This window comes from Haliaeetus albicilla, chromosome 13 (assembly GCF_947461875.1).
Source record: "Haliaeetus albicilla chromosome 13, bHalAlb1.1, whole genome shotgun sequence".
NCBI lineage: Eukaryota > Metazoa > Chordata > Aves > Accipitriformes > Accipitridae > Haliaeetus > Haliaeetus albicilla.
In genome coordinates this window covers 5161627-5188053 of record NC_091495.1, presented here as the reverse complement: position 1 = coordinate 5188053, position 26427 = coordinate 5161627, and the positions used below count along the sequence as shown (strand labels likewise).

At 43.7% G+C, this 26427-nt stretch overlaps 1 protein-coding gene across 8 annotated transcripts in view; it reads right to left on the bottom strand.

Moving 5' to 3' along the window:
* Nucleotides 1-4436: 4436 nt before the first annotated feature.
* Nucleotides 4437-26427, bottom strand: part of TOGARAM2 (TOG array regulator of axonemal microtubules 2) — a 53136-nt gene continuing 31145 nt past the window's right edge. For 7 of the 8 annotated variants that reach the window (XM_069799950.1, XM_069799958.1, XM_069799955.1 and 4 more), the window contains 10 exons: nt 26131-26272; nt 24366-24471; nt 22317-22552; nt 20940-21098; nt 19211-19328; nt 18126-18229; nt 16480-16684; nt 15065-15281; nt 9372-9458; nt 4437-7107 (listed from right to left, as the gene is read on the bottom strand). In XM_069799950.1, coding sequence (XP_069656051.1) covers nt 6863-7107; nt 9372-9458; nt 15065-15281; nt 16480-16684; nt 18126-18229; nt 19211-19328; nt 20940-21098; nt 22317-22552; nt 24366-24471; nt 26131-26272 — 1619 coding nt within the window. In that variant the 3' untranslated portion in view covers nt 4437-6862. The remainder of the gene's footprint in view (nt 7108-9371; nt 9459-15064; nt 15282-16479; nt 16685-18125; nt 18230-19210; nt 19329-20939; nt 21099-22316; nt 22553-24365; nt 24472-26130; nt 26273-26427) is intronic. The other variant, XM_069799954.1, reaches the window with a different exon arrangement.

The following is a 26427-nucleotide window of genomic DNA, read 5'->3' as shown; positions in this document are numbered from 1 at the left end:
TCCACAGAACAAAAGCCACTGGAAACACCACAGCACAAGTGCAGTAGGCATTTAGATGCTTGGTGTATTCCCAGCTTCCCTCGGCTGACCAATGTCTCTGCAGCCTGTCTACTCCCAACACACAATGAAGTTTGTTGTAACCTCTTCAGAGGTTGTTTACAAAGCAGCAAAAATAGAAAAGTACTTCTTTAAATAAACAGCATACTAATAACTTTAAGATTCCTTTGACAGGTTTAATTTAGACTCATTGCAGTGAAAAGGAGATTAGGACTTGTGTGAGCTTCTCTATTCTTCAGGTGATGCTTCCCTGGAGACTGATATACTCCACAAGTACAAAGCAACAGCGCTGGGGCTGACCACCTCCCACCCACCCATTTGGGGATGACAAGCCAGTCCTGCAAAAAGGTAAGTAGAAATGAGCACAGGGCCCAATGGATCCAATTATCTCAAGTTTCCTATCTCAAATTTTCTTTCCCTCCTAAATTTGCATAAAACTGAGCCAAGACCCAAGCTATATCTAAATTTAGTTTTGTAAGCCAAGCACTTACCAGTACTCCGAAGCACCACCATGAGGACCATGCATCATCCACGTTTGTTTATTACCACGTTTGAAGACTAAGAAATGTTTCTGGTATGAAAGAGCAATGACTTTAAGGAGAGAAAAAAATGCCACCCTTGAAACAGTGGGTGTGCAGGTAGGTGTAAAGTTTCACTCCCTTTACTGTGATGTATTAAAAAGATCTGAGAGAATATTGGGGTGGGAAGTGGGGTAAACAGGCAGTTTATTTCCTTAATTTTGTCTCCAAGGAAAAAGCAAAAGGACACATTCACTGTGCTGGTAATGACAACCCTACAAGCTCACGGAGTGTTCTTCCCTGCAACGTGCTACCCTGCCTGGGCTTTACTAGGCTAGGATTAGATCCATAGCTAAGCAAACACATGCAGCCACATAAAATAGATTTTTTCCTTCAGAAAGCCTAATTAACACGTTACACGTGCATTTTCTTCTGTAACATCAGAAACTGGCAACCATGCAGACTTTGCTGTCAAAACATTACAGTTTGCACTGGGCTGTGAAGTGTTTTTCCCTAAGGCAGAGGAATAATGGCAGCTACAAATTAAAATGTAAGTTTAAAAGATTCAAATTATTATGAAGTGAAACTGTTAAATAATTTCTTAAAAGGCAGCATTGTCAATGATCACACAGTCCACCAAGAGTCAGAGCTGAATCTAGAAGTGCTTGTTCCAGCTATGCAGGAATTCATTACACTGGCAAGCACTGGCCCACGGCAATAAATTATCACATACCTCTGGGCTGAATGGCACGCCGGCTGGAGTATAAATAGATTTGAGAAACCCTTCTCACCTGTTATTGGCTTCACGGTCAACTCGTCCTTCTGCAAACAAGTTACAAACAACACTACTTGTGTGCTGTCCTGGGTAAATACACATATATATGCTTTTTCAAAAGCAGTGCATGTTTTCCCAATGAAATATGTTTCCTCCTCTTACATAGACAATTGTGATTGAAGATAGCTACAAGCCAGAAATGACTCAGATTGCAAATGTGCAAAGCTTCGGGATTTGGACCAAGTTTTCTTTGTTCAGGTCTATCGTGAGCACAGAATACATCTAGTTAGAAAACTTCATTCTATACAGCACCTTTTGGGTATGTTGTCCCCCAAACATGTAAATAAATGGCACCACTGTAATGCCAAATGATCAACAGCAGCTGGAGATGACACAAAGAAGGCAAAAGAGGAAGAGGAGAGGCCCAGTGAGGAAAGGATATGGTGGGATAGATTTATTCCTTATTGCAATTGCACAGAGGAAGATTTTAGGCCCACACTTACTGGGACAAGACCAGTATGTAAGTTTGGAAAAAAAAAAAAAAGCTTCCTATAGGTGTGAAATGTGAACTACTATCAGCCCTGGGCAAGCCCAGAAGAGAGGTGTGGTGTTACCATTCCCTTCAAATGGAGTATTAATTGCAGAATCCCTGGGAATGGACGAGCAGTACCTGCCAGCAGCTGCCAGACTGCGCAGTGGCGTCCCACTGCAGAGGTCCAGCCTGCAAGGGCACCCACCAGAGCCATCGGGCTGATTTAGCTGGAGGGCGGCTGTTCCCTGGGGAAACAGGAGCATGTTTTGTTCGCACTGGGTGATACTGAAAATAAAAACCTGCCAGAATAATACAGCAGTCAAAGCAATAGGGATCCTAGTACTGGCACAATTATATCCATATGAAAGTCGTTTTATTAGTTTAGCCAATTTCCCTTTTTGAAATAACACGTACTACTATTCGAATATTTGCAGTGACAGAAACGTGTCAACACTGAGGAGTTTTACAGCCTAATATATTACATACACTGACAGTATACACAGAGGAGGACTATTGTGCAGAGGAAGTGTCTCCATGCATAGACGAGTGCGTATAGATGTGCATGTGTCCGTAGAGAAAGCTGGAGCAGCAGCAGTCGAATCACAAGGGACATGAAATTTCAGGCTCTGCCTGAGAGCCTGGGCTTAACTGCAGTGCTGGCCGCTGGGCACGTACGTCCTTTGCAGGACCCAGCAGCGGGTAGTGACAGACCTGCGCATCCTGCAGCCTTCACTGCAGTCTCCAAAGGGGACAGTTTTTCCTTTCTGCTCTCAAATGCAGCAGAACATGCTAAACGGCTGTGAAAGTAGCACAGCCTTCATTTATTTGGGGCACAGCTTTTAACATAGAGAGAGGCTTTACAAGCTCCTTTACCACTGCCAGCTGCATTAAGAAAGTACTGGGGGGGGCTTTTAAGGATACACAGGGCAGTTTGTTGGCCAAACAAAGTTACTGGTTTTTTCAGCTAAAGATACCAAGGCACAGTAGAGGCTTAAAGGTTCAGGTCAACTCTAATTTTAACTAGAGTGGTTTTCTCACCTCTGCCTGTATCAAAGGCAGTATCACAGTATCAGGATTCAGTGTCAGCTGTCAGAGATTCGGGAGCAATGCAACCACTTTTATTCCCATCATCACTATTTAATAAGGATGAAAATAGCCACCTCAGTGCAGCCCCCCTCCGTCTGCTTGAGAGAGAGACTTCAGCAGCTGGTTCCCAATCCCACCTTTAATCTTGGCAAAAGCAAATTCTACCAGAATCACCTAATTACACTCCATGACCCAGCTGCACCTCTGCAAAAGCAAATTCTACCAGAATCGCCTAATTACACTCCATGACCCAGCTGCACCTCTGCAAAAGCAAATTCTACCAGAATCACCTAATTACACTCCATGACCCAGCTGCACCTCTGCAAAAGCAGCTCCCTTCAGGTGCATTCTTCAATTCTCTCCTCCACCTTTCACAGCAACACCATGAGACAGCATCAACATTACTTACAACAGCAGCCTTCAGCCTCCGCGCCACACTTTGGGGCCATCCTTCCTTCCTTGCTCTCCCTCCCCGGCCACCCTCCCTATTTGCCATTCCTTTGTCCATACCATCCCCAAAGTCTTCTTGGCACTGCCAAGTTCATACATTCACGTTGCTGCAGGGCTTTGTGGCTGCATTTCCACAGGGAGATTAGGGTCCAGCTAACACATTTGCATGGCACAAGCACTCAGAAGAGCAGGCGAGCCATGCCACCAGGTACTTGCTTTGACTCTTGCTGAGAAGAAAGTGCCCATTTGAGGAAATGATGAATTTTGCAGACTGGATTCAGAGTGCATAGCACCAGTCTCTCTATTCACACAACTTCAGAGGTCTAATGCCCCCTTGCACAGGGAGACGGCACAAACTCACTACCTTCCTACTCTGTAGGGGAAGGTAAGCTTTATTCACTCCTTTATGGTAGAAGCCATCTTACCTTTTACCCTCCACCTTTGCTTGATGACAACAACTCTTACCTTCAGCAAGCAGGAGGAACCATCTGTGACAGCCAGGGTCTGTCTTGGGGCTCTGGCAGGATGTAGGGTAAGAGTAAGCCAATGTTCAAGATTGCCATAAATTTCTTTTGCTATACGAACTTCTGCGGGTTAGCAGCTGCACTGCACATTAAATGCAATAATTAAATTAATTAAACTGGCCCTGCAAGTGCGGTTTGCAGTCCCCTCTCTGGTGAGACTTCTGTAATCAAGTTACAATAAAAATAAGTTAGAAAAATTAAGTATTTAAATTCTTACCAGTGCCAGAAGACGATCCGACGCTGCTCTGCCTTCTGTTTGTATCATCCACAAACCTTAGTAGCTTCTTAATAACTTCTGAGATGTGCACCTGTGCAAACATGTGGCAGGAGAGCTCACCTGAGCTGAATCAACCCCTGCCCACTAACCCCTCTGCTTGTCACTGCAGAGAGTCACACTGGCAGCTAAATTTGATCTTGCTGTGGTAAGAGTGCCCCTCTCATGGGGAAACTGTCTCCGCTGGAGAGTTAAAAAAATAAAACACCTAGACAGAAAATAGGTACTGGCAGGCAATGCTTTATTCTCATTGACTGTGGGGAACAGTATGCATGAAAGCACCACTTGAGGCCAACAGAGTTAAGAAACCAGTTACATGGGTAACTTTTCAAACCTACTTTTTCAAGTGCTATAACTAAATGCATTAAAAACAGGCTCTGGGAGGCATCATATGACATGCACAAAAGCTTTTTTTCTCCCAAGTGCAGAAACTTCCCCCCACATTCTCAAGAGCCCAAGCACAGCCAAAAAGAAAGTAAAACCAAAGAGCTTTTACTCAGCCCAGCAAAAGCAGCCTGGGCAGAGCAGCATTTACGGGGCTCCTGAGTGAGAGATCTGGAGAGGAAGGAAACAGCAAGAACAACTATTGAGGTAGAGGAAGCAAAACCAGGAGGCCCCCTAGAGATGCCAACCACTTTAAAAAAAAAAAAATTGCCTGTTAAAATAGATCTCGGGAGGTAGCAAACTGCAGGTGCTTAATTACATGACATAGTTCAAGGTCTGCTATTTAACCTCATCCATCCTCTAACACTCTCCAGTGTTTCACCCTTGGCATTGGGTGCACACATATAATCTGCGGAGCCCTGTCATGCCTGCAAAACAAGTGCATGCTACCAGGCTGTTCCTGTTTCTGGTAAACTGTTAGAAAAATTTCTTGAGATGCTAAACTCCAAAATGTTCTAGCAGATCTGCAAGGACTATGGCTTCCAGCAGGCTCTGCAGGATCCCCAGAGACACCAGTGTTTCAGAGCCAGGTCCCTGGGCTAGGTCACATGCCAAGACTTCAGAGATGAGTTCCTGAGTGCTCCCTGCTACTAAAAGTTGGGAGTTAAAAACAAAAAGCAGTAGCAAAAAAAACCCCCAAACATTTTAGAAGAGTCTACTAAATAACTTTGCCGCTTTAGTACTGTACTAAGAAGAAAAAGAGATTCCTTAAGAGGTGACCCAAGGCAACAACAGTATCTGGCAAGTTGGAAGTATAGATATAGACATACCAAACAATGCAGCAAATAAATGTAAGACCCCAAGACCCCTGGGATGGGCAGATCCCCCTGGACTACTCTTTGGCCACCCAGCTTCGTACAAGGTCCTTGTACGTGTCAAGAACCTGTCAAGGCTCTTTTAACCTTCCATGGGCCCAGTGTGTGTCATGCCATTATTTTCCTATTTTTTTCCTCCCCAAAACTTCCATTTTTCTTTCTTTCAAAACTCTGCCAGTATACTGCGGACTATATGAACATAGATCAGGCTGCTCTGTTTTCATATCTAACTATACAGATGCACCAACATCTGCTGCTTTCAGCCCTTCCTCTCTTCTCTCGTCATTTCTCCCCTTGTGCTTCCAAACCTTTCTATGGTGAAGGACTGGCACATCCCTTCCTCACTCTCTTTCCTGAAGCTCAGGTTCAGAAGTGTTTTATTGCTCCACATATAAGGCAAACCCTTCACTTCTCAAAAGACGGAAAAAAAGACATTTTAAAAATATATATAGTTTAAAAAACTATACCTTGTCCCACAATGCCTGCCCACAGCTTAGGTCTCCCCAGCTTCTGTAGGACACCCTTAGCCCACTCACTGCCCAGCATTCCATGTTCCACCCAGCACCCCCTGCAAGGTGGCACAGCCCCCTGCCCCAAGCCCCTCTCCTGCACCTCCTCAGGCGTGCCCCAAGGTGCTGGGAGGCAGCCGGATGGCACCAGTCACCTCGCCACATCAGTCCATTGCACGGGGGACTACAGACAAGATGCATCCCCTGAAATGGGAAGAAAATTTCAGTGCAGCTGGGGAGATTTCTGCTGTCATGGGACAGGGGGTCTGAGCTTGACCTGGACATCTCAGGTATCTGCCACTGCACCAGCAGCTACCAGAGACTTGTAAAGGGGCCACCCAGTAGCTTGGCACATATGACATACACTGGCACGTACAGTGAGATGCACATCCTCCGATAACCCCATGGCGTATCCTCTGGGCTAGCAGGTCCTGGTCTCTCATTGTCTGCTTCCCAAATCAAGCCATCTAATCCTATAACCCCAATGCTTCCAAAGCCCATCTCTTACTTTGTACGTAAATATATGTATATATATGCACATCTCTTACTTTGTAAGTATGTATATAAATATATTATTTTCCTTTTTATATTTACAAATTGCATTTACACACAGGTTTTTATTTTTTTGGTATCTGTGCAAGCATCTTAAGGAACATGAGCTCAAGATATAAAATTTTTGAGAATTCCTTTTATTTTTTATTAGTTTTTAAAACCCTACATCAAAATATATAATGTATGTATGTAACAGTAAACTCTGTAGGGTAAATCCTGTTCTTCAAACACATAGAATAAAACCAATGCCACCGCCACATCCACCTTTGCCTCCACCTGTCCCACTCAGCACCTTTCCCATCAGATTCCTGGAGCACACCAAGCCTTCACTCAACATTCAGGTCCAAAATGTCGCAGAGGTTTTTCACCACACACGGAAGCTGCTTGGCGGCATGCTCCTTCAGCCTGGAGCCCATCACTTGGTAGAGGGTATCTGCAAGCTTGGTGACCACAGCCCTGACTTTGCTGCTTCGGGTAGGCAGGACCCTGTTTTCCAGGAAGAACCAGAGCGCGGGCAGGGTGTAGTGCTTGATGACTTGGGGTTTCCGAGGATAAACAGATTCCACAAGCACTGCCGGACGAGAGAGACAAGCTTCTTAAAAACATTAATGCAAACAAGTACCTACCTTTATTTTTGGTTCTTGGAAGCCTTTTCTGGCTACTATCAGCAAGCACAAATTGCCCGATGATCCAGAAACAGGCAACAGTCACTGATCATCCACTGAACAGAACAATCAACCTCTGAGGACCTTAATTTCTCCAAATTAGAGGCTTTACATCTGTGATAGACTTAGCAAAGTGAATCATACACATTTTGCAAATCATTTCACTACCCGCTTCTGCATTACAAATGACAAAAATGTCAAATCACTGTTTATTTCCATTAAGAAGTTGTCTAAACCATCTGCTGAAGATTTTGAAATGCAGCTTAGAGAGGTAATTGAAAGATTTCTAATAAAAAGGATGATTACTTTTTTGTGACCTTTGATGAAAAATGCCAGAAGTCTAATTTGGCAGTTCCCTTTGCTCAGTGGCACACAGCGAACAGCAGTATTATACTACACTTCAAAACTCCAGCCCACAAAAGATGTGTGCTGCTTGACAGTTTTATTAGAAACATCAGTGACTAACTGATGTCTTTGGCAGAATGGTCTAATTTGAGCTTTTTTCCCCTCATACTTGGTGGCTTCTAATGAACAGCTGTTTCAAACTTCAGGACGTCTTAGATAATTACCCAGACCCCATTGCCATGGCATTTGAGCATCTCACGATTTTAATGGGATTTACCCTCACAATGTTTTCTGAAATAGGGGAACAGAGAGAGAAAAATCTTACATAGGGGGCTGAAATTTAACCAAAAAACAAGCATTCCCTCTCATTCTCTCTGAAGTCTGCTCTCAGCTCATTTTCTGAACTATATTAAATACAAACAAAAATTTACTACCAATAGGCTCCTCGCATGGCAGATTTTGCTGAGAGATCAAAATCTGAAATGGTCTGGAGACAGAGTTCTTATTTTCTGTTCAGTGGAAATGTTATGCAGTAACCATTATTCTGTAGTGGAAGGACCTTCATTTTCTCTACACCGTTAATCTAGCATCAGTCATCAACATTTAAACAGCTCCTGAAAGCACCTAAAACCAATTCTGGTAAGCAGGAAAAGGGTTATGGTACCTATTTTAAAATGGGAGTTAATGTGAGTTTAAATGCTATTAAACACAGTGGTCACTATGGAGCTTCAGAAGAGAAAGCGCTGTCTGTTCCCTCTAAATCCCAGAGAGAACATCTGCTCTCTCTAAAGTAGTCCCAATTTATGTTCAAATGCTTTATTTTTTCAGGAGATTAAAATAACTGTAAAATTATATTCTATGTTTATGGAGATTTACTCTATTCAAATTATCTTTAAAGGCCCTTTTACATTCACTGTGGCTAAACATGCCCTTTTGAGATTCATAATGAAGAAGCAAAGTGTATTAAACCTTGGATTAAAAGATGCTGGCATAATTAGCAGTGGATTTAGCCCTAATTGAAGCAAGGCTATAAATAGTCTTTTCTAGTATATATTGAGATTATAATTTTTTCCATTCCTTGGCTATTGCTGGACATAGCAAGCTACTATTATAAATCAATTATCAGCTTAATTTGTGGTGTGTCGGACACTGCTGATACAGAAATAAACTGTTTGCACATCCTGAAATGCTCAGAGTCCAACGTCATATCTGCAATACAGGCAGGGAGCCTCAGTAGTTTGGGCTGAACTGCCCGCTTCTGCCTCTCTGCCCCCAAATCCTGCCTTGCACAAAATCCTTGCCTGTAATATGTGTGTTGAGTTTTCATCTACGCTATGAGCCCCAGACTCTGCAGAATTCAGCCTCTAAAGTTTCCAACAGGAAAACAAGAATCCCATGATGACAAAACAAACTGATCCTCAGAAATACCTGTTGCCACAATTTTTTCTAAAGGATGGTTGTTCGCTTTAGAAAAGGGACCTCTTACAGACCTCCATGACCTTTACTGTACTGTCCTTCAAAGAGAGGAGCCAGCCAGGGTATTTTTAGCCCCTCTCTTTCCTGGAGGTGGGTCCCAATATGCCCCAGTGAGATCTCAGCGCTGGAGCCCAAGCATCATCCTCATCTCACACACTGCATGCCTCTGCAGCAGCCAGGCAAACCCCTGCCAAATACACCTACTATGTGTATTTTGCAGGAGGCACAAGCTCAGGAACTTCTAGTGTTTGATGAGCTACTGCACTGTCTATTCAGGGGCATTTCTTCTAAATATTGCCGCTGAAGGCTTCTTGACTTAGCAGTGGAAATTAGCTGAAGCAAGCGATACCTGAGAGATGTTCTGTGACATCCAGCAGAGCTTGGCCACTGAGGAAACGCACTCGCTGGGCCAAGGCTTGCAGCAGCAATGCGTTATCTGAAAGAGAAGCATTTTTTTCTACTCACTCTTCTGAGGTTATAAAAAAAAAAGGGGGGGGGGGGTCGGGTCAGAGGTAACTGAATTTTTTAAAATAAATTTCTGCCATTTTCTCAGTGCTTTTCTTCTTCTTTCCTTCAGGCCTACTTGGGAGGATTTAAAATTCAAAAAGAAAAGCTCTAATTTCACATTTGTAAATACAAAGTTGACCGCTGTACAAGGAACTGTGTTAAACATGTCACATCAGGGCCCTCAAAATTTAAATCACATGTAAGCAGTGAAAAGGTTGTGCATGCTGAAGTGACGTCCTCCCTCCTCTAAGGAAAAGGGTGAGAAGGCTCAAAAGTCCACACATCCATTCACATTTTAAGGATAAACTGGTGTTAAATCTTTAAGTTACCTGTTGGAATCTACAGACAAGATTCCAAGTTATTCTTACAAGAGAGAATTACTGCTCATTGCCAACACCATCCGCTCTTGGGGGCTCTTGTAACATCTCTGAAATCAGATCTTGGCAGACAGACTGGAAAACGAACTGATTTCCCAATACTTGACAGTCATACGTATTTTAGTTTTTCCTATGCTGTCTGTTGTTGATTTAGGGTCTTGTTTTAATTTATAAACTGTTGCCTGGATTGTTCTGCAAGCCTCCAGTTTTACCACTTCGATAAGTCAAGCAAAGCTTTTCTCGGAGGCAGAATGCATGTGGGATGTGCTATGATACCTCATGATGTCACCAGGAGTGGCACTGATAAAGCAGGCAACGTACTTCTTTGTGAACCACGACAGAGCTAAATCCTGAAGTGGTTTTAAGTAGCACTGTGCTATTAAGTGCTCCTTTTCACATGAGATATAGAAAGGAAGTCCCTAATGATCTTCTTGCAAGCGTGCAGTAAAGAACTGATCCTGCTATCCTAATTAAGCTTCTGCTTTGGTAATTACACTCTTCTCATTCACCTTTTTAAACAGACACTTCACTTTTTGCCTCACACTCTTGCAGTATTGGCAGACCCTGTTTCACACTTGCTGTTCCTCCCCAGAGAGTTAACTTACAGCTGCTGCTTTGAAAAAAACACCCTGAGATCTGGAGATCTTGAAGAAGCACAAAATGTTAATTAATCATTAATATCAGTATCTACACAGATTTTCAGGGGAACACTTGGGGTTTGGGTGGGTGAGGGGGAACTGTTTGTTTGCTTGGTTTTTAGGAATCTAAGTGTATAGGCACTATTCACCTTTCAATTTAAGGGTTTCAAATGCCCTGTGCATTTTGAAACAGTAAAGCTGGAGTCAATAACAAATTTACCCAACCATTACTTTAGCCGCCTTGAGAGACCTAAAGACAGAGGAGCTTTTAATGGCTGTTAGAGAAAACAAGGTGGCAGGCAGTTCAATTCTTATTAATTCAGCTTTAATTCTCTGCACTACATATTAGCTGAACCTGTTGGCCACAGGACACACACCCCAGCATTTGCAATACGAGCAAAAGAAGAATCTGCTTCTCTGCGCTCTCATTTTCACTGTGGTCCCCTCTTTGCTATGTAAACACCTACAGGGGAAATTTCCCTTCCCCTCTTGCAGAGGGCTGGTTCCTCTAGGAGCTACTCGGGCTGCGGGCCTCACTCCACACCCTAGTGTCAGGCAGTGGCCATCTGAATGGCATTTCTTTCAAGACAGAGGACAGGGTAGGACAGATGTCAGAGGAGAGCAAGATCTATGTCTTGGTCCCATTGCAGTCGGGCTTGATTTGCTGATTTGCCGCCATCTACAAGGTGGCTCCCTTGAGTGGGATTAGGGTCCCAGGTCACAGCTAATGAATGTGTGGGGCCTTCAGCTGAGGACGTCCAAGCCAATGTCAGGGTTAAGCTAAATAAATGATTCAGGCATTATTTGGAAGCAAATTAGTTTGTTGGTAGGTAGAATTTTTGTCTTGAGGATGGGGGGGATTTGTTTTGGGCTTGGAGTTTTTTTGTTTTTACATCGAGTGATCAAGCAATTTCCTCACCAGCTTACATTTTTGCCTGGATCATTAAAGGTGACAAATGAGGAAGTCTCACCTAAAACTCAGAATCTGAGGCATGTCAACACAGAGTCTCGGAGCAATAGCTGGGCTCTTAGCTATGAAACTCAGTGGAGCAATGGGGCAAGACATTGTGCTCACTTACTCTAAGCTAGGAGCGTTGCACAATCCTTTAGAGTTCTTGGGGGGGGGTGTGTGTCATTTGCCACTTGATTTTAAATTGAAAAGGCAAACAATTTTAAAGCATATGGGAAGGTTTCGCTCATGCATTTTTCCAGTAGAGCCTTCCTTCCCCTACTAAAGCCCTAGGTGTTGAATTTTGAAATATTTGTGATTCAGTTGCCTGTTTGAATTTTTGCAAATGTCCATAAAAATGAGCAGAACCAAAAAAATATATACCACCCTGTTTGCTTGAACCTGTCTCTGGGTAAAGCCAGTGTGATGAGACAGATGTACCTCACTCCTGTTCTGACATCTGTGAGCATGGAAAATTTACAGTGATCTCTCAGAATTGGTGAGAGGGGAATGACAGAAAGCTACATACAAACTCCTGAAGGGATCTGTTTGCCACATCCTCTATTAGCAGGATTCTGCAACTTTTCCCCAACCTTCTCCCAGGCACCACAAAAAATGGATAAGGGCCAAGAGCACTACAGGTCTCACACCCTTCTCCCCACTTCATGATCAGGAATAACCCTATACTTGGGACACAGAAAGACAACAGGTCAGCAAATTCACTGAGTTTGCAAAGCAGCTGATGTGGAGAAAGTTGTTAATTTCCCTCTAAGACCTGCCTCTTCAACACTAAATTTTTCAGGCATATTCACCCAGTGCTGCATTTTCACAGCTGACATAAATCTGTGTGGCAAGGGAATTTACAGCAGACCTTGGCTATGTAGTTATTTGCTATAGCAATCTTGCCCTATGCAGAACAACATGTGGAACAAGCCATCATTTACAGCTGGATTTATACCTGTTTGTTCTAAAGAAATGAAGTTGGCAAATCATAAATTCCCTTTTTAAAAACGAATACAAAGAAGAAAGATGAAAAATAGACAGGACTGGCTAATGCCTATTATATAGAGCCTTCCAGGAAGCAGAACCGCAGCAGCTCTGATGGGCCAGTGTCCCTTCATGCCAATAGCAAAGCAATTCATTTGGGAAGTAAAATTGGGCCCAAACAACCTCCAAAAATCCCTTTGTCCCTGAATTCTAGCAAAGTTGTACTCCAGGATTTATTGTTCAGCTCCTTCTGTACCAAAGCAGACAAGGAGCACAGAGCCAGAGGCTCCTGGGGCTTTGGGGAAATGCTGGTACATATTCAAGCCTGTCTGGGAACTGGTGCATAAAGACTGCACCACCACAGCTTCTGGTTACCCAGCTCACCAGTTACAGTTGGCAGGAATTCAGGTTCTTTGATATATAGCATAAATGACATGAACGATCTGCAAACCTGGAATCAAACACAGAATCCAAACACTTTATGTGGAACCCGCTTTTCTGTACATTTTAATCAGTGTAAGAAAGTCCTGGTGAAAACTTTTACTGATAGCATTCATCTTTCCAAAACCAAACTCCTTGCATCTATAAGTGCACACACACCAGCTCTCATCTCACATTTCAACAGAAATCAGAGCTGGAGTAAACAGCAGAAGAAGAGCCCCAGGGACCAGAAACTTCTGGTCACAGCTGCAGCGATGACAGCAGTAACACAAGTGCACTGATGAATCTACAGCAGAAGATCAAGAGGGAAATTCAGGCCTGGATTCATCTCGCCAAACTTTAAACACTTCACTGAGGTTTCAGTGGGTAGATGTAAACACCTCCAGCAAGCTACACAGAGCAGCCTGAGTCTCTCTGCCTGATGGAAATGTGTGCAAAAAGAAAACCAGGCAACATCAACACCTCTCCACTAGATCCTTGCAGCTGGATCCTCCAGGGGATCCAGCTGCCTAAAACAAAGTGCATAAGAATAACCTACAAATCACAGAGAACAACGCTTTCCATAGACTTGGGTCTGGTTTTCAACTGTGTCCCCTGGCTGCAACGAACCCTACCAGCCCCTTCTTCACTTAAAGAGCCACCCAGTTGTCTGTCCTTGTAGTCATTGCTGTGAATCATTAATATCAACCGTAAAACTAAGGTGAGACAAAAAAAAAAAAAAAATCTTAGTATAATCCCATTCTACTTTACTCCCATCCTTTTACTTCTGCTTTTCTGACCCCCTTATTTTTAGGTTACTGCCTCCAAATTAAGGCAAATTTAAACCTGTGGCAGGTGAGGGGAAACAGGGAACTAACTTCAGGACAGTATCTCCATATGCTTTTAAGAAATACATACTACCCACACACATACAATCAGTTTCTACAGCAGATCACGAGGAAATTATTCCGAATACACTGACCAAAAAGTAGCTGTTAAAAGATGTTTTGATGAACTGTAGAGACACTGATGCAGACTTCTGTAGTACTACCCATGAAGGAACATGCCACTATATTTGCCAGTCCACAGCATGCAAACACAGTTTTTGGACAGCAATAATGGATGGGCTGAAGATGCACTCTGCGGGGCAGGTGCCTCCAGCCGAAATGAGCCTGAGGATCCCTGAGAGCTTCAGTATGACCCTGGTAGGCAGCAGAACACATGCTGCACAACCTGCAGCAGGCCATATGGTTCAGGACACAGGGCAGATCAGGACGTCACCCTCTCCCTACTGCAGGTACTTATTTTACATCAACAGACATACTTGCAGCCCCATGCTCAAGCACCTAGAAAAGGGGACAATAATGGGCTCCTTTCCCTTCTGGAAGAAGGGAGCCCAGGCAATTCTAACCCCACACACGTGAGACCTCCAGGCTGACTATAGAACAAGCATTTCATCCTTCATCTGATCTCCACTATGATCTTTCGTAACACAGTATCTTATTAAATTTAAGGTCTCAATCTTTAGATTCATAAGGACATTTTCATTGGGCTTTACATGGCTAAACTACTACCTAAAACTACAAAATGAGTAACTGAGTTCAAAGGTTTTCATATTGTAGTCAGCAAGGGACAGACACATCTGCTCGGGAGAGCTGCCACTGCCAGAGCATGGAACAAAGCCCAGCGAGAGCAAAGAGCCTCCACCATCCTTCCCACCATGTGTTTCAAGGAAAAGGCACATTCCTTTCATCTTGTTTTAGTGGATATAAACTTAACAGAATGCACATCTTAGAAATCCAATTCAATAAAAACAAAATGCATGCAGTTTCCCAGGAGGAAGAGGGAAAAACAGTCATGCTGGATGCTAGTCACTTCCCTCATGCTCTTCTGGCAGGAACTTAAAATAATCCCTATAAAGTCTTCTCTACTGAATTAATAATCAGACATAAGATCCAGGTGATAAGCAGCATCCATTCAGCTGCAGATCACAACATGATACAACAGATTGGGATAGAAAGAATGCAGGCAGGACTTCATAAACATCTTGCAGCAGCTGGATATTTCCACAGACGACACCAGCTATCAATAGACTTGGTGTTCGCTTGACTCTGAGACATAGAAGCCGCAGTTGAGGAAAGTCAGTGTTAGAGGTCAGCCTTACCTAGGTGAGCAATGGATGCTTCCAGCACTTTCACAGCTGCAGCATAAATCCCTGAGCGTTTTGAGTTCAGGTTGTCAGTGACTGCTGCTACCAGAGAGACCAGCACTGGGTGTAAGGCATATTTGAGTATGGGTGTCATCAAAGCCAGCACCTCCAGCGCCTGCTGGTTCACTTTCTTGTTGCAATCCTGAAGTCTCAGGACAAAAATATCAAAAATCTGTTAAGAAAACAAACGACATGAAAGCTGGATTAAAATGTCTTTGTTTCAAGACGAGATGTAGAAAAAAGTACCCAGCAATGTAAAAGATGAATGTAATTCTTTCTGTCAGGTCAGCACTTGCTAGCACAATTTCACTGTTTTCCTGTGGGCTACTCACTGTAGTGGTTGCACAACCTCACGCTGGTTGAAAAGATTTTCATATTTTATTAAGAGCTTTGGGTGGGGACAGGATAGTTCATATGCTGTTCTCTTTACCCACAAATGGTTAAATTAATCCCACATTAATAATGCAAAATAGTATCTTTGGTATAGAGGTATGAAAACAAGTATTTATGATGGCCATTTTTCCATAAAGTTGTCTCAAGTACTGAGAGTAGTTTTCATTTTGCCAAAACTGTGACTGGATGAGATCCAAGTTTTGTTTTATCTGTCTCAGAACCTGTGTCTGAAGGAGTGCAGGGCTCTGATAAACTCTTCAGGATCCAGACCATTTGTCTAGCTAACAGGTAGACTTCTGAAGTTTAATGTGCTGTGCAGTTCTCATTAGAGCAGGTTCAGTCCCTTAACAGCCACATTATCAGGTGCCATTTTCGGGAAAAGAGGAAAAAAGCAGCTGCTGGGAAGAGAAGGAAGAGAAGATCTGTCTCTAGACATTTTCCTCCTCTTTCCAAAGAGAAAAAAGGACCCCTGGGAAGTGTGAGAACAGTCTTTCCTAAGCAGGAAGGGGATGAGGATGAAAGTGAATAGGCAGAGTTGTGTCCGTGCAAGGCAAAATAAAGTTTACAGGAGCATCCTTTAAAAATTTTTTTTTTTTTTTTTTTTTTTTAATCAACCCAGCCTGATACTTCTCTTCCCCATTCCAACACATTTTTCTTCTAAAGAATAATTGCCAAGCTTCAGTGGCTAGATTTCCTTTATTTCAACCTAACTGGTAGTAGGAGACAGCAGAAGCTACAGCAGCAGTAAACTGTCATGATCTCATGAACAGCACCAATAGGCACCTGCCAGAGAAATACATCTGGACTGAAACTACTTGCCCTGAAGCCTGGAATTGAATTAAATTATTCTGGGTAAGAAGGGACCAGCCTGTCCCAAACAACTAGTATGTAGTGCCAAGACACACTGAGTTAACTTTACTGGTACAGGTTTGGGAAGGGAGCTAATGGGAAAGGAGCAATAGAGATGCCCTGTGTACCTGGACAATGTTAGTGGAGACGAACTGGGGGCTGCTTTTGCAGTGATCTAGGAGGAGGTCCACTCCCTCCATTCGTGTCTGAAACTCCGTGGCTGTCAGGAGCCTGAAAAGCTCCTTGAGCTGTTCAATTTCTTCCGCGGTCCGAAGTGATGTGCGACGGACTGTCTGATGGGGTAACACGTCTATATCAGAGCCAGACTTCAAGCTGGAAAATAAAAACAAGGCAAGACCTTTTAGTGATAATGTCTTCAGTTAATTGTGAGGAAAACATCTCGAGGAGACTTCCTAATGACATGATTTCAGCTAGATCCTATCTGAAAAACAACTTGGATCTCATGACAATCATTACCAGAGACGATTTACAAGTAACATTATTGCTAGTGCTTACTCAGGAAAACCAAGGCACCAAGCATGGGATTCATCTCACTTATCTTCAGATATCTTCCCAGGTACTCATCTAGCATCCCTTTGTGGGGAAAAATAGGCACTACTTCAAAGTTTAAATGTTTTGGGGCATTTGAATGGGAGGTGTCTGTATTATAAGGAAATTACTCTGGAGAAGTGTATCTACAACAGGTATGGGGATCTGGATAAATAGCTCAGATGCATCTGAACAGATGAATCCTACCCAGAGAAATTAAGTGGCATATCTGAAAGAATCCAGAGGGTCATTAATAGAGATGAAAACAGAAGCCAGACATCCCACCACTACGCTCACATTATTGCTTCCCTAGGGACTAGATCCACAGCTTAACAAACCTGATGGGAAAAATTCTCTTGGATCAACCTCTCTCTGCCATGAGCATGGGAAGATCCTAACTATGCTAATAAGAAGTGTGGTCACCTTCCTGCCACTACTGAGCGCAACAGGGCTAAATAAATCCACTCTGTTATCAGAGAACAGGTACAAGTAGCTCTCCCACTGGCATGGGGAGACAGCAAGGACCAAATTCCTATCTTGAATGCTGATTGCAGCACAGGGGAAAAGAACATGCTGTCCATCAGCCAACCAGTAATGGGTCTGAATGACATGAATAGCTACAGAAAAAGTCCACGTTGAGACATCTGTTGACCAGAACTGCTCAGGAATTGTCTTGCTGGATGACATGAATAGCTACAGAAAAAGTCCACGTTGAGACATCTGTTGACCAGAACTGCTCAGGAATTGTCTTGCTGGTACTGTTTGAGGGACAGAAAGCCATGACTCAGTGAGGCCAAACCACATGTATCGAAAGTGCTATTTTGGGGAATGGCATCATGGTTCTAGACTGGGACTTCTCGTCAAACCACCCATCTAAAAAAGACGCCACTCAGATAAGAATACCCTGATCGAAATTACTGGTCCAAAGTCAAACAGCAGAGACACGACCCTCTCACAGCCTCCACAACACTGTCCTTGCCACTGCACTGGATCTTCTGAGCTGCAACTGCTCGCTGTCTCTTCCTCTCTCTCAATCTTTCTAGAAAACCCTCCAGAGAACTTGTGTTCAGCCTAATGCAGAAGTAGACATTTTTTATCATAGAAGATTTATGGGGCAAGGAAAAAATCTCTGGCACAGCTCATCTCCACCAGAAAGATTTTACTGAGGAAGAGACATGTAAAGCTTGTCATGTGCTTTGTCAGGTATAACAGAAGTGCTCAGTACCCTCCATCAGAAGGCAAGTTGTCCTGGGACATCTTCAAGCCGCGGTTCCTAGACTTCCTGGTGTTCTTGACAGGTGGACGTTCACATTTATGATCTTCTATCCCCTAGATATATATATAAAAAAACCATGAATCTATAGAAGATGAAATAGGAAATTACTTGTTTAAAACACAAGTTATAACCAGGATCACTGCTACCAAGAAAGGCTTAGGAAAACATTTAATAACTTAGAGAGGGAGACAGGCCAGAGATTCAGTGATGTCTACTATTTGTCTTCAATAACCCAAGGCAAGTTATAGGTGCTACTGTAATGGGCAGCAGTAAAAAATCCTGAATTCATTATTCTTGAGCACAAATGGGAATAATGCAAACTGGTAGGGAACAAGCTTTCTTAAAGGGAATAGCAGGAAACTTTTGGACTCTCTGGAGGTCCCATTGTGTTGGGAGTTGATTTGGTTCATACTCAACTCTCCCTATTCCTGCACAAAGGCACATTCCTTTCTAGAATGTAAATTAAGGGGGGGGACGGGACGGGGGGACGGACAACATGACACATGACAAAAAAACCAAACAAACCAGGGATGAGTTTCCACTGGATGCTGAATTCACGAAGCTTCTTCCAGCTCCACAGTGCATGACAGCAGGGCAGTATTCCCAGAATACAGACAATATATGTACTAATTATGGTTGCCTTGTGCATCTTTTGTATATTGGGAAATTTTCTTGGCACTACTACTTCCTTCATCTGTTGCAAAGACTCTATTATCTTCAGAAGCACTATTCTCACTTCATTGCTTTATTGGGGGGGGTAGTGTTGAGGTTTCTTATGCTTGAAGGTAAAACCATTTTCTCCTACTTCCCTTTCCTGTTTGTGGCTGATATTCAAAATACAGCCACTTTATTTCTAACCAAACTAGTTCGTTCACTGCCTGCAGATAAACAGGCTGAGGATCAACAGTTCATTCCCAGGAGCGAAATGATTCAGTGGAAGAAGAATGAGATACAGAAAGATTAGGTATGTTTAATCTCATACTAGCAATCTCAGTACTTGCATAAAGGAGACATTTCTCCTGCCAAGCACTTACTTGCTGCTTAACTGTTGCCATAACATCTTCCAAGTCACGTGAGGGGACAGACTGTTTCAAATACCTATCAAATTTTCGATGACTCATCAATATATTCAGCATCCTCCGTCCATAACACCTAACACAGGAAGGAGAGAAATGAATACAGACTGCTACTGCCTTTTCTCCCTTGTGAATAAACAAAGGAAGTGTTAATAGAATAAGCTGATATTTTAAACTTATAACGTGCAATACATTCATGAGAAGGTATTACCCATTCAGCGAACAGAGATATTTGCCTCCACTTGTTGTCACTGCACAATGCTGCCAGCTGAACACAAGAGGCAAGAAGAGAACACAGGGCAACAGGAAAATACAATTTCACTCTGAAATTGTGGGTATGCTTCTGTGGGATCGAGGGATCCCATGGGACAAGCAAAGCATATCTCCTGCTTTGCTGTCATGGCTTATTTGCAGTGCCTTTCTGCTGTTGACAATAATTTACCTTTCTTTAACTGGCAGAGAAGCTAGGACAAATCACCTCATGCTTACTATTTGTTTTCTATACTACATGTATGCATATGGGCAGCTAGCTGCTCATGTGTTCTTGGCATCTGTTAATGGGAATCTAAATTAATAATCAAAGTAAGGGGTTTTTTTGTTTGGTTGGTTGGTTTGGTTTTGCTACTATGAAGCTACAGCTATCTTCAAGAGGAAATTTGGAGGTCGTTCAGCCACAGACAACAACATTATACAATGACTGGGAAGAAAAATTTGTGAGTATCGTAGACAGCTATATCTGAAGAAGACATTTAGAAAGACTGAATACATTGGTTAAAGACAGCTGGAATTTTTCTAGGACAGTCTTAACCTTATCAGAAATATATGCTTGGGATCTTTCAGTGATGAACAGTGGCGAACACTTCAGCTTTGCATTAAGCACATAAGACCAAACAAAATTGTTTGACTGACTAATCTGAGTTCAGTTGATCTGAGTAAAGAATCATTCAAGTCACAGGAATTTGGCAATGGTCATTCTTGCTGGACAACCTCATGTTACCCAGTACTGTCATTTCCTGAGACAACATTATCCACACTGTGAAGTTGTCGTGGTTTAACCCCAGCCAGCAACTAAGCACCACGCAGCTGCTCACTCACTCCCCCCCCATCCAGTGGGATGGGGGAGAAAATCAGGAAAAGAAGTAAAACTCCTGGGTTGAGATAAGAACGATTTAATAGAACAGAAAAGAAGAAACTAATAATGATAATGATAACACTAATAAAATGACAACAGTAGTAATAAAAGGATTGAAATGTACAAATGATGCGCAGGGCAATTGCTCACCACCCACCGACCGACACCCAGCCAGTCCCCGAGTGGCAAATCCCTGCCCCCCCCTTCCCAGTTCCTAAACTAGATGGGACGTCATATGGTATGGAATACACTGTTGGCCAGTTTGGGTCAGGTGCCCTGGCTGGGCATGAGAAGCTGAAAAATCCTTGACTTTAGTCTAAACACTACTGAGCAACAACTGAAAACATCAGTGTTATCAACATTCTTCACATACTGCACTCAAAACATAGCACCGTACCAGCTACTAGGAAGACAGTTAACTACATCCCAGCTGAAACCAGGACAGAAGGAAATTTCTTAATATTTACTTTACCTTCCATTCTTTTGTGGTTTTATCATTAATAGCCAGACATCAAACAGTTTTCATATTTTAGGAGGTGAAATGAAGATCATCACCTTGTGTCCGGATGACAGTCCTGAGCAAGCTTCACCAGCGTGCTCACCAGGACGTCAGTACTGGCACGTGCGCCCGACAGGAGCTTCTCAGCTCCGATTCGCTCCATCGCAGTCACTAGGTGTTTGGCCGCACACCTTCGCACCAGGACGTTGCGGTGCCTGGAAACAAGAGAACAAACACTGGGGCAGAGGGAAAAGGAGGGCCAGAAGCACAGTCCTTGGTCACAGCATGCTCCCCATAATTGCTGGGGGAAGGAGGCATGTGTTCTTGCTGCAATTGTAGCCACCTGTAGAAGATTCTGTCCTCAGATAAACACAAAGTTGGCATAGTACAAAGAGACTACCTGCAAGGAAGAGGGAGGAATTTAATCTCCCTGGACTATCTGATACTCTATTTCTTTCCCAAAATTAACTCTGAGAAAGAGTGAAACAAAAGACAATTCATGCTGACTTGGCAGAGGGCTTTCACCACACAGGCAAAGCTGCAGCAGGATTTAGGCTTATTCCACCCGTTTATCTCCAAATCAGCAGACCCTTGAAAAAACAACAAATGGGGGGAAAAGCCCTGTGGGGCATGAAGCCGCAGAATATCCAGCAATGCAGCCAGTTTGTTCTTTGGGGCTTGGCAAGAGGTGCATTTGAATGTTTTACCCTTTTCAAAAGCTGAGGAAAGGGTAGCAGTCATTTTAGCCAGGTTGTCCTTTCTAGAAGGTGCTTATTTGAAACTATCAGGCACAGCACTGATATTTTAAGGCAGCATTTGCTTCAGCTATCCCATGGGAGCCAGCCTGTGAAGGCGCCTGTAAAGTGACTCACCATCTCAATGCTAACATGGAGCTTCAATTTGAATAGAAAGTGGAACTCTAAGGACATGACAGTCAGACAGACTCCTCTCAGCAGGAGCTGTACCTGCTGAGCAGGCTGTGCCACACACAGCGGGTTCTCCCCCACGTGCTCCATGTCCCAGCAATTAGCCTCTTTATTTCTCAAGTTAATGGCACAATGATGATGCATGTTTTTTCCCAGGGCCTCTGTGGTTAGCATGAAATATCAAAGGGCACTCACTGCTGGAATTGCCATTGTCCCTCTTCCCACAAAGCCAGAAGGCTGTATCACCACCCTTTACAGGGACTTTCACTTCCCCATCATTTACCACATCTAGGCAATGTTGACAGACTGTGAGAACAAATAGGCTGCAGTAGAGCAGAACCAGATAACAAGAGAAAGGGAGTGAGGTTGATCAGAGAATCTAATCACCGAGTTCACAGAAGATGCAGGAGAAAGGACCCTTCCCTCCCATCATTCCCCTTCTGCCTCCCATCCCTTCCCCCTACCACACAATTTAAGGTGAAGGATATCACTAAGAGAAGAACGTACTGGACTCCAATAGCCATGAAAGCAGTCATTGCTCGTGCAGGAGTCACGGTCCCCACCATGATCCCCAGGGATCGATTGGCTGCTTTCTGAATGAACTCGTTGGAATCCCCCATCCTCTGGAGCAAGACCCGAGCAACCTCATCCACCTCGTGGTCCATGTCTTTCGTCATGGTCCTGAAGAGCTCTCCAAGAGTGCTGATTGCAAAGCGAGACACCTTTGAGCGGAGGTTGTTCACCTGGGGAAGTCATGAGGGGAAACGTAAGAATCACCTTGTAAAGAAAATCAGTTCCCCTAGACAAAAGTCCTAGGAAACAACAAGACTTCTTGCTGTGTCCAGGTGGAACATAAGAACATGGTAAGAGCAGAAGACTACAAGAAAAAAAAACACACTTACTCTGATACCAACTTCTTCTCTGGCCTCAGGCCCACTTATACAATACAATTTTAATGAGGCTGCAGGCTTAAAAATATTGTTTCACCTAGAAAAAATTGTGCTACTTAGCCATAATGTACACTGCTTTGATTTTAGGCCCTTTTACTGAAAACAAACAAACAAACAAACAAAAAAATTAAAGCAAGGTCTGTTTTTAAACTATAAAGGTGCAATTCATAAAGACAAGATAGAGGAAAAGTAGTCGTTTCCTCCTATCAAAAATTGCAGCACTGGCAGTTTGAGCACTCAGCCAGGAAACTTAAAATATGGGCTCAAGTCTACAGACTAATTCACAGCAGGAACTTGAGTCCTTCTGCAGCTCCATCTACTCAGGAGAACCCTAGCAGTTGGACTTAAGGCACTTAAGGATCCTGGAAATCACATGTAATTACAGCTGCAATCGGTGGGGTTTTACAGCATTCAGTGCTGCTCTGGAGTGATCCCTGCTTCCAAAAGGTTCTCCCCACAAGGGTAAGGAAGAAACATCTCAGAGTCATGTGCTTCATTTGAAAGATACTTTGAAGGACAGACCAGGGATTCTTTCTGCTGGACTTAGTTGTGCCTGTTAATAAACACGAACCATGTAAATGCTAGAAGTGCTTGTGAAAGCAAAATCTGGGACTGGAATGAAATGAAAGCTGAAAGATGTCTCTGCACATGAATGTGTAGAACAGAGAGGAGGAAATTTCCTCAGAAATACAAAAGTGATATAAGAATCAGATGAGCTAAGCTGAAAGGGCTTCTTCTCCTAACCCCGATATCAGAGTGGGAGAATCCGAGTCCTGCATATCTAAACAGAAAGGTTTGAAGAGTCCAACAACCCAAGGGGCATTCAAGCCTCCAACGTCATTAAATATTAGATAGGAGGACTGATTTTCATGGAAATTAACTAAGTCTTACTGTCTTCTGCCAGCAAAGGAAAATTCAATATATTTGGCAATCATGTAATAAGAGTACAAGGCAGCTGGTTCAGGCCAGAGACAAGTGCCAAGTCAGAAATATAGCCACAGATGTTAAGGAGCTGAGGTTGAGACCTCTCTGTTAACTGAGAGATGAGATAGTGAAGCTGTGTGTGACTGCCCTGCAAACCCCACAGCCAGGCCACTCCAAGCACCCAGTGGTTGCAGTGCAAAATTCCATCGGTGCACGGAGGCAACAGATCAATGGGCAAATTACCAAAAAGCACACAGAAAGGAAGAAGGAGAAGCCATCATCAGGAAACACTGGAAAATAAAAACCTGCAGTCAATCCCCCAGGATGCTGAGGAGGAGGAGGAAGTGGGAGGAAGCTGGGAGGCAAAAGCTGCAGTGTTTAATTACAGCTTGGGCAGAGATTTGGGCTGTGGCAAATCACCTGATTAGCGTCTCAGTTTCTGCATTTGTATATTGCATTATAATGACACCTAGCTCAAAGAGGAGAGATGTCCTACATACCAGTAAATATAGCTATATGTACAGACAGATCATATAGATAGGTGACGTAGCTATTAGAAAAATGAGGTCTAAAAATAGTAATGAAGGCAGACACTGAGCACACATGTAAATGAATAAGCACATATCTACTTTACGCCCCATGTACAAGGTACATTGGACACAATTAAACATAATGTTCTTACCTCCTTGGTAACTGCCAAGGAAACATCATGAAGTCTACAGAGAAGGACTTCTGAGTGGCAGATAGCCAGGCGTCTGACACTGAAGAGTCCCTTCATCTTCTGTTCCCTGAAAGGCAATTACCAAAAAGATTGATTTTTCTCACCACCCAAGAACTAGGCAGCACCCTCTGAAATTACCAGGGAGTCGGCTCAAACAAACAAAGGCAGGTGCTTCTCATACAGGACTTACTTAAATCACGGAACTCGTTGCCACAGGATGCTGTGGCAGCCAAAAGCATACATAAATCCAAAAGGCAAATAGATGGTTTCAGAGGGGATGGGTTAATTTGTGGCCATTAAACAAGACAGCCTTTCTGAAATCCCTGGCACACAAAGTCCCTATGTCACTGCTTCCTAGAAGCTGGGACATTGTGCCATGTTTCTGTTTCTTGCACCCTCCCTGTACCCTGTCTCTGAGATACAGTCCTGCCTGGCTGTTACTGGGCATTTTCCCTCTTTGCCATCCCCAGAGGGCAGTTCAGGAGTGAGAGTGTGCACTGCCACTCCATAGCTGAGTTTGCACTCTGCAATCTAGTCGCCGTGTCCACCACCACCCCACTCCACCCCTGCCACCAAAAAAAGCAGTATGTCCTAAAAGATCCCACACCTGGGCAAGAACAGCCAAAATGCTGGATTTTCCAGAAAAACACTACTTAAAATAACACCCACAACAGCAACATGTTATTTAAAAGTAGTAAAAACACGTCTCTTTCAGCACTTTCTTTGTGAAGGACCTGAGCTACATGAAGGCACATGACGCATCATGGGTTCACCAGGGCTGCAGGGTATGACTAGGGACCCATCCCCACTGGGGTCCCTGAATGTAACCTGGACCCCACACACCTGCAGCAGCTTTCTGCACCTCACAGGGCACCAGACAGGAACAGGGAAGAGAAAGGGGAGAGGTGCAAAACAAAGCAATCGCACAAGGAGATGCATCATGGGAGATTTTTCATGGTTATCCCAGTATGAACAGAGCCCTAGTGAGTGTATGCTGACCCAGAAATCAAAAAGACAACCAATATCACCTGAAATTTGTAGTGTCCTCCTGTCTGCGTCTAATTTCAGGACACACTGTGATTATCAACAAAACATCTTAGGCCCATATTAAGCAGCAAGGAGGAAAAAGTTTAATTCTAAAAGTGCAAGATTCCTAAAGGTTTTTTTTTTTTTCCTTATCTTTTGCCATGAGCCCTTCAGGAGAAATGACAGGCTGAGGAACTCTGCACCATGTCTCAGTCTGTTTCTCAGAAATAGGAACTCCCCATAGGCACTCCTGGGACTTAGGTGCAGTAGGTCACAGGGACACCCTGTCTCCTGCTGCCAGCAGTGGGAGCAGAGATAAATCCTTAGTCAGTCCCACCTGGGCCAGTAACCCGAGGCCCCCAGTCTCTAAACTCAAGACAGCTTCCATCATGCTTCTGGCTTCAGCCAGCAAATCATCTTGTTCCACAACTTTCTCTCTTCCCTGAAGATTTTGTTTGCAGCTACATGGACCAGAAGACAAAGCTAGGAAACAGCATGGACCTGCTGCGGCTGTAGCACTGCTACAGACCAAGGCAAATAAAAGGCTGCTCTCACATCTTTATATTGTGACTGCTTTGGAGTGGTTTCACTAGTTCCCTTTAGACATCTGGGCTGTCTGGGCCCAGAGGCACTAGAAATAATTGCTTCTAACTGAGCTTTATATTGAGAAGGAGAAAGACCGAACAGGGGGCTTTCTTACCAGTCATCACTGCTGAGCCATGTGAGCGCATCGAGCAGCCCCTGCTGTGGGTGAGGGAAGGGTCTGGCTTCCTCGGCGATCCCACCCTCTGGCTCCTCTTCCTCCTCCAGGACGTCCAGAGCAATGGCTGGCAGCGAGATCGCTGTAAGGAGAGGGTCAGGCACCAGCTTCACATATTGCAGGGCAAGGCACCCCACCACCAAGCAGATTGCAACTTAATCTCCCAGCCAAGGTTACATACGGTTGCAAACTGGCATTGGTTCAGACTTCCCTGCTATCTGGCTCATTGCTTTCCCC